Genomic DNA, 8724 nt, shown 5'->3' on the forward strand with positions numbered 1-8724 from the left:
AACCTTTAGTAAATAATCCATTCTCTCTTCAGTAGATTAGAAATGACACTTTAATCACATATTAAAGACAGTCTCTCTCATACACACATACACACACACACATCCCTTTTTCTGGACCTTTATTCTCCCCCATGATTCATGTGTTCACTCATATACTCACACTAAATTGTAAAATTATTTTAGCCCATAACAACATTGTAATATCTTAAAAATTTTTTTTTGGCTTTTCTACATGTTCATTCTTGTAGATCAGAGGTTCTTATTTAAGGGCATGTGTCAGAATTAACGGTGAAGTGTTCTAAAAACATAGATGGCTGGTTTCCACCTCCAGCATAAAAAATCACAGTCTCCAGGGTGTGAGCTATGCATTAGGTGTTTGCCAAAGTGCAGAGGGGCTAAGAACCAAGACTCTAGATGAATTTCAGAATAGGCTTCTGCCTGGCCAATGTGGCTCAGTGGTTGAGCATCGGCCCAAGAACCAGGAGGTCACCGGTTCAATTTCTGGTCAGAGTACATTCCTGGGTTGTGGGCTCAATCCCAGGAGGGGGCATGCAGGAGGCAGCTGTCAATGATGCTCTCATCATTGATGTTTGTATCCCTTTCTTCCTCTCCCTTCCTCTCTAAAATCAATAAAAATATATATATTTGAAGAAAAAAAAGAACAGGCTTTTGAGGGTCAAAGCCATATTTGTCTGGCCATTGTTTATTCCCAGACCTGGTATCTGCCACACAGGTGCCATTCAATCAATATTTGTTGAATGAAAGAGTATACTAATTAATGTTTATTTTGCAACTAGCATCCCTCCTTTGTTCTTGGACACCCAAAGACCATTTCTCTTAGGGAAGGCGAGGCGACGGTCCAGCCTGGTGAGGACAGCTGAGTGACGGGTGAAGAGGACGGCTATTCCAGTATCGGAAGGACGGACATGAGGAAGAGGGAGCAGGCGCATCCTATTTCCCCGAGGACACAGAACATGGAAGGAAGTTTCAGCGGCACCTAACAGGCTATTAAGAGGGGTCAGATCTATCAAAAAATAGGTACCTATTGACTGGATGAGTTGGCCAATTCCCCACCACTGGACATGTTTAGACGTTTTAGACAGAAGTGGTGTCACTGTCTCATGGGCAGTAATTCAGAGCAGATTACCCCATTAAGGATTTGAGATTTTGGAATCACTAAGATCTCTTTCTTCCCTCATGGGGATTTTGATCTTAAAAACACTTATTTTAATACATTCTATTTGTGAGTTCTGTGATCAAAGAGAAAGGTTCTGGGATCTTTCTTATTGGTGAGAAAAACTCAGACTAAGCCCAGAGGTCACTATGTAGGGAGATCCTTATTATGGTCACTCTGACCCAGGGAATGTGGGGTCCTGACCGTGTCATATCCCAATACTGCAATGGCCCTAAAACACTCACCCTTGCCATGCGATGTTTCGATCATCCACGTGCAGTTCAAGTTGTTGGGGTAGAAGTCGGGGAACCCTGGTGACAAGATGGTCCCGCTGGAGCCTTGAATGAAGCCACCGCAGAGGGCTACAGGAGTGAAGAGGGCAGTGAAAGACTGGACTGGCTAAAGGAGCTCCCCCCAATCCTCTGGGAATCTGCCCCCCCATCTCCTTTCAAACCCACAACCCTCACTGATGGTGGGAGAGTCAGTGCCCCCTGGTTTTTCGTGGCAGGAAAGGAATCCGCTACGTTAGTGCCCGATAATGTGTCTCACCTTCACAGCTGGGCAGGGCCCGGCTCCACTGGAAGTTGGGCTCACACTCCAGGGGCTCCCCATCACTTAATGTGTAGCCCGAGTCGCAGCTGAAAGTCACCAGAGCGCCCACATAGAAGTCATTTCCGTGACGCTGCCCATTTACGGGGATCCCTGGATCCAGACAGTGGTCTGACTGCAGGGTTATAGCTGGAAAAGAGAGCCCACAGCTGGAAAAGACAGCTCACCGTCCCCACAGAGGGACCCCAGCTGACTCAGACAGGGAGGGAGGGAGGAGAGACCCCGCTTCACAGCAGGCTTAAGTTACCATTCACCCACTCATCAAATGTGCTGTCAATATCTGCCAAGAGAATATCTGACGACTGATCAGAGCAAATAAGTTGGCTGGATCATTCATTCATTCATTCATTCAATAAGCATAGGTTGAGTATCTGCTAAGGCTTTGCAACATAGATATAAACTCGAGTAAGAAAATGACCCTGTCCTAATGGCTCTCGGTCATACTTCCTACAGTGGCCTGTAGAACTGAATGACATCAGTCTCTCTAAATCGAGGCACCAGCAATGAATGTAGAAAGTGGTGAGGAAAGGTGAGTGAGTGGGAGATGCCAGCTCACTTTAACCTCACGGTCTGCAAACACTCGGTCCCTAACATGGTGCCCCCCCAATTGTCTGCACACGAAAGAGGCCTTGCTGTGTGCCCACAAGGAACGGTGTGCAGGCCGTCAGCTTTCATTGCTTCTGAGGGTTCAACTCTTTCTAAAGGCTCTTTAGAGAGAAACGTTCATTCTCTCTAAAGGCTGAGCTCTGAGAGATGCTGAGAGCAAGGGAGGGTCTCCTGAGGAGCACAGCCTTAAGAATGCCCTGGGATGGAGCCCAGTGGAAAGACTACTGGTCCCGGGCCTTTCACCCACCCGGGCCGACCCTGCCATCTGCCCCCCGAGACTCACTCTCATAGCGGAGCTGGAAGCCGATGTCCGAGTGACTCTTATCGGTGGAGAAGAGGAGGTAGAGGTAGTTGCTGGTGCTGATGAGGAACTGGGGGACCTGGGTCCCATGGTAAACCCCGATCAAGGGCGCGGAGTATGTTCGTCCATCTCGCACTTCCAGAGTATCATAATTCACCTCGGTTTTAAATCTGCCGCAGACGGAGATGAGGACTTCGTGAGAAACCCGAGGCTTATTAATGTGCAGATGACAAAAGGCCCTGTCTGACCCAGGGCTTTAGAACAATCAGATTTTGGCAGGCTGGTATATTTTAATATGATTTGCACACATTCACCAGTGATGTGGAGGCCTTCTCTACCATATTTAAGTCCTCCTCCTCCCACAGTGGACACAGCTCTCTCACTCCTCTCTGTGGCCTGGGCTGTCTCCCATCCTGAGGCCTAGAGGCACAAGGACTAGCCTCAGGGGGGTTAGAATGTTCCAGGCCAGGTCAGCCGATACAGGCCAGGGCCAAACCTTCTCTGTAGGCTGTTTCTATATGGTCTGAGAGCAAAGAATGCTTTTTACCTTTATAAAGGGGTATATTTTTTAAAAAGCAAAGTGTATGTGATAGATAACCACAAGGGCCCACAAAACCTAAAATATTTACATCTGGTCCTTCACAGAAAAGTTTTCAGACTGCTCTTCTAGACCAGGAATGCTTTGTCTAAAGTTTGTGTGCATATTAGGGTGGCTTCTCTCTCCACTTAAGGGACATAACCTGGTGGGAGCTGGAAGTGGGGACAGGGCAAGATTAGGGTCAGAGGTCAGGAAGGCCACCTTTCCACCCTAGAAATTTCAGGGTTATGCTCCGTAGATGCTAATGCCTCCTTCCACATCTCATAGCGTCTATCTGCCCACTCTCCCTCCTCTGACACCCCCAGCCTTCTCCTCACCCCTCAAGACATGGTTCCTTAAACAGCACAAACCCCACTCCTGAGATGGGGCCAAGGCCAAGGGCAAAGCCAGCACTGTGTACCCCACCCAGGGCAGCCTGTTCGTGTTCTCTGACTTGCTGACAGTGCAGCATCAGGGCTGGTCCCCACTCACCCCAGGTGCCCTCCCACGCCACTTGATGGAGATCACCTCTCACCCCTCCCCTGAGGCTCTGGTTGCAAGCACCTGTCGAAGGTGATTTTGATGGGGTAGCCAGGCTGGGCTTCGATCACCCAGGCGCAGCTCAGGGCATCCTTGTAGAAGCCAGGCCAGCCTGGGGACAGGATGGTGCCACTCGGCGCAGTCAGATGACCACCGCAGGGAGCTGAGGGACAGAAGGGAGAGAAGCAGCTTTCTTGGGGGGACAAATGAACAAAGAAACAAAAGCCCTCTCTATAAAATGTATCCGCATACAAGCATTGTTTTTGTGTCTATGAAAAACTATGTAAACTATATAAACTGTGAGTTTCGTTTACCGGGACCCGTATGGATATGTACATTTGCATCATTTGGAGTTTTATTATAGACCAGAGGGGAGGAATGAAAAGGACCCTTCAAACAAAGTCCTTGCCATTCTAGAAGGGCTGAGTACAGCTAGCACTTGGGTCACACTGGTCTTTGCTTTGTTCCTCACTTGGCTGCCAGGCCTGTGGCAGAGGCTGAGACCCGCTTGCCCTCCCGGCCACCCCCACACCCAGTACCTGGCGCTCTGGCGCTGAAGAGAGTGGGCAGAGCCCGCTGCTTGGAGCACCAGCAGGACCTACTCCACTGTGAGCTCCGTGAGGGCAGGGACCCTGTCATTACCTTACACGACTCAGGATCCCCAGCATTTAGCCCAGAGCTTGGCATAGTTGTCCCTCTCTGCTAAAATTCAGCGAGTATCTTTTTGATCAATCAATGAATGGATGGAAGGATAAATGAATGCCGTCCATGTCGATGGTCTAGGCATACCTCTGATCTTCCCAAGCTTGTAATCACTGTCCCTTGGTCTTTCTGCCCTTTCTTCCCACTCCTCTGCTTCCCATTCTCACCCACACCTTTGCCATCATTCTTGCCTTTTCCTGCAACCAGACCCTGGGCCCCCATGGTGGTCATGAGAGCTCTTTCAGTCCTCCTCCTGCAGGGCGCATGGTCGTATTTTGCTATCGAAGTGATGCTAGGCCATGTGACTATGGAAGTGACCTGTGTCCTGTCCATGTGGAAACTTGAAGAGCCAGGGCATGATCTGTGACGTTTCCTGCCTCGGTGATTGTGGAACAAGAGTGGACGTCCTGTCAAGGCCTGTAAGTGACTCTGAGGAGCAGAGCCGCTGATGACCGTGTCATCAGGTTCTACATGCAGTCTCAGAGAGATACAAACTCCTGTGTTTAAGCCACTGAGGTCTGGGGGCTGCTTGTTAACACCGTCTAATCCTGACTAATACACCTCCCTCCCCACCCCCAGGGCCGCTGCTCCTGTCACCACCACTGCCATGGACTGAGAGCCCACTCGTGCTGGGCATTTAGCTTCACATCAATAATCATGTTCAGTCTTCACAAGACACAGACCCTGTGAGGGGCTTCTATTATTTTCTCCGTGCTGACGCTAACGGAGGCTAGGTCACTAGTCCTGGTTAGCATTCTCCATCTTACAGCTAAGAGTGGTGACGCTAACGGAGGCTAGGTCACTAGTCCTGGTTAGCAAGTTAGCCCCTGCACTCAGACCTGGAAAACGGCATAAACCCAGAGATCTCAAGCTGAGCAGCCTCCCAGTGTTAAAGGAGCCCTGCTTCCTTGGCATTTCCTTGCTATGGGGCTACCAGGTGCCAGATGCCCTGAACAAGACCGGGAAGGGAACACAGCTACAGAGCACTTCTATCTCTGCAAGTTTTTGTGGATTCCTCCAGGCAATCAGTTTCATAAGATACAGCCAAATGCAGCACACCTTTCCTCTCTTAATTCTATAAACTTCTTGGCAATACCTAAATTAACTGCTAAGCATTCTTAATAGAAAGTTATAATGGGAAATTTAATTAACAAAAAAATAAACAATATAATGGTGATGATAACAGGAGACAACTCATACTGAGACATGACATTGACTTCTTTATTATCCCCATTTCACAGAGGAGAAAACCAAGGCTAAATAGGCTAAGAGATTAGATCGAGAGCTAATGAAGTTATAGCTGAGATTTAACCTCAAGACTCAAATTTGGAGAAATTCCCTGCAGCATATAACAGTGCTACAACCACGGCCGACACAGCTGAGATTTAACCTCAAGACTCATCTCCAAATTCCCCTGCAGCATATAACAGTGCTACAACCACGGCCGACAGTAATGAGCTCATGGCTACTGAGAGCTTACAAGTGCCAGGCTTATGGATTATCCTTGTGACAACTGTAACACTAAAAGGCAGACACTGTTATTATCCTCATTTTATAGGCAGGGATTATTACCCGTTTTTAGTAAGCCGAGGCTTGGAGAAAACAGGTAATTGCATAGCACCTAGATCAAACGCAGAGTAAATTGCAAATGGGTATTACCACCTCCTGGATAAGCGTCGTTTTCAAATCCTGTCCATCCATCTCTCTGAAACTACTAAAGCTTTCCTCTATTTCTCCAATGGACACGTGAGACCTAGCCGGTGGGGAGAGGCATGCTCAGCGCTCTGTCCCTGGGTCCCCCTGCAGGGACTGAACCTCAGCAGATATAGGGACTCTCTCTTGGCTCCAACTCAATGCAGGCCCAGCCTCTTTGGTTGCTGTATTGTGATCTCCTCACTCACTTCCCAGGAAGCCACAGATCACACAGTCACTCGCCTGCCTCAACTACTCTCCATTTAGTGCCTATTTATCAAGGAAACCCTCCCTAAATCTCCAGCGAAGGAAACCCAAATCCCGCCTTTGCTTGCTAGTATTCTGTCTTCTTTCTCTGCTGCGTTATTTTATTACCTTGGCTGGGTTCATCTCTTCTCCTGCTCATGTGATGGCCCAATGACCCTTCTATTCATTCACACCGTCACTCTCTCTAGCTCATCTTCATATTCCAGGGTGGCAGTTGCCAGGCAGGGAGGTGGGCAGGATTCCTAAACGCATGTCTCTTTAACATTTGAAAAGAGGCTCAATCTCACTCTCACTAAGAAAATACACATTAAAACTACAATGAGAAATTATTTCTCATCAGGTGAGCAAAACCCCAAAGTCTGATGACATGTGAGCTGAGGGAAGGCAGGTATCCTAGGATCTTGCTGGTGGAAATTTATGAAGGGAAATTTGGTAATATCCAACAAAATTCAAATGCACTTACTCTATGATCCACAAATTCTATTTGCATAACTCTATCCCTAAGATATATCAGCAAAATATGAAATGACAAATATAGATATATAGAGATATCTATATCTATCTATCTATCTATCTATCTATCTGAACTCTATCCCTAAGATATATCAGGAAAATATGAAATGACAAATATAGATAGATAGAGATATCTATCTATCTATCTATCTATCTATCTATCTATCTATCTATCTATCGCCGTACAAGGCAGCACTATATATAATAGCGAAAAACTGAAAATAGCCCAAATGTTGAGCAATGGGGAACTGAGTGAATGAATTGGGGTAATCAACAAAATGGACTATCTATGAAGCTATAACATAAGAATGAGGAATAGTCTATATAATGTCGAGGAGGGATCCCTAGAATATACTAGTATTATTAAGTATAAAAGTAAGGTAGATACGTAAATAATAAGGGTATAGTATGATTCCATATCTAAGGGTGGGAGACACACACTTATTTACTCATATTAACAATCAATATTAGAGTAACCTAAAATCTCAACATTACCTATGAAAAAGGGAGTGAACAGGGTACAGAGGCCAGGGATATAAGCTAGACTCTCTCAAGTATATACCTTCTCTTAGGTTTAACTTTGGAACTTTGTAAATATTTTGCACAATTAAAAAGAAATAATGACATTTGATAAGTCATGTCTCAAAACTAAAAAAAAAACAGAGGAAATAAATGAATACAATCCTGTATCAGTTAGTAGCATTATCACACATGAAGAAAGGAGTGAAAAAATTAAGAACACTGTAATTTTGATAGCCCAACCCTAGTAGGATATGGGGAGAAAAACTGAAAGAAAACCAATGTAAACTATTTCCAGTACTGACACTGCTGTAGGTAGTACTGGCCTCACAGTTCTGAGACTCCTGGGTATGCATGGTGGGTGGGAAATTGTGCTGGTGGTGTAGGGAACTGGGGTTTTCAGCAAGAGAGAAAGGAGGTACAGATATGACACGACGAAGTTAAGTAAAAAGGAAAACGTGTTTGTACATTGGAAATGAAGTGAACCCACGATGCATTTTATCCTTAAAAATGATTTCTTAGCTCTGTTCATTGAAAAGACTTAGAAACAAGGACTTACTCAATAGTAAGAAGGAGTGCACAGTGTAGAGAGGCTAGGAATAGAAGCTAGAGCCCAGATTCTAAATATAATTTTCCACTTAAAAAACAACAACTAGGGCTCCTTGGAGAAACAGTTGGTCTAGGTCAGGGACAGAAAATGTCAAGATGAGGTCGGGCTAAATTTCAAAAGGTTCCCACTGGCCAATGGGACAATTTGAGAGTTGATTCAAGTAATAAAAGCAATGATTTAAGTATATAAAATACATTTAAATCCATTAGACTTTAATAATATTTAAAAATGTTCAGCTTTTGAAGGTATTAGGGAATCAACTCATTAATATGAAAATAAGTAAATAAAGGAAAATAATTAAGTATTTCTCCTGCCTTTCCTTTAGGAGTTATATCTCAGAGTAACCACACAGTTGATGCGGGCAAGTTTTCTGGAAGTATCCCAGCTTATAAAAGAGGAAGAAATGGGGAAAATGGCGGAGGCTTAGACGGACGTGTTGGTGCTTTGTCCCGGACCAGATAAGGGCGAGCAGCTGAAACGGGTACAATACAGCCCAAACAAGCAGAGGAGATTCAGCTGAGAGACAGTCTGCAGCCAGGAAAGACAGAGAACTCTTAGAAAATGGGGATGGTTAGAGATTGAGGCTGAAACCTCCCCCTGGGCGCCAGCTCAGC

At 45.8% G+C, this 8724-nt stretch overlaps 1 protein-coding gene across 1 annotated transcript in view; it reads right to left on the reverse strand.

Moving 5' to 3' along the window:
- Positions 1 to 8724, reverse strand: part of LOC102258474 (CUB and sushi domain-containing protein 2-like) — a 223335-nt gene that overhangs the window by 176262 nt on the left and 38349 nt on the right. Inside the window, exons 4-7 of the mRNA XM_014549497.1 lie at positions 3832 to 3970; positions 2673 to 2860; positions 1724 to 1912; positions 1420 to 1536 (exon numbers count right to left, since the gene is read on the reverse strand). Coding sequence (XP_014404983.1) covers positions 1420 to 1536; positions 1724 to 1912; positions 2673 to 2860; positions 3832 to 3970 — 633 coding nt within the window. The remainder of the gene's footprint in view (positions 1 to 1419; positions 1537 to 1723; positions 1913 to 2672; positions 2861 to 3831; positions 3971 to 8724) is intronic.

The sequence above is a fragment of the Myotis brandtii genome, unplaced genomic scaffold (genome assembly GCF_000412655.1).
Source record: "Myotis brandtii unplaced genomic scaffold, ASM41265v1 scaffold555, whole genome shotgun sequence".
NCBI lineage: Eukaryota > Metazoa > Chordata > Mammalia > Chiroptera > Vespertilionidae > Myotis > Myotis brandtii.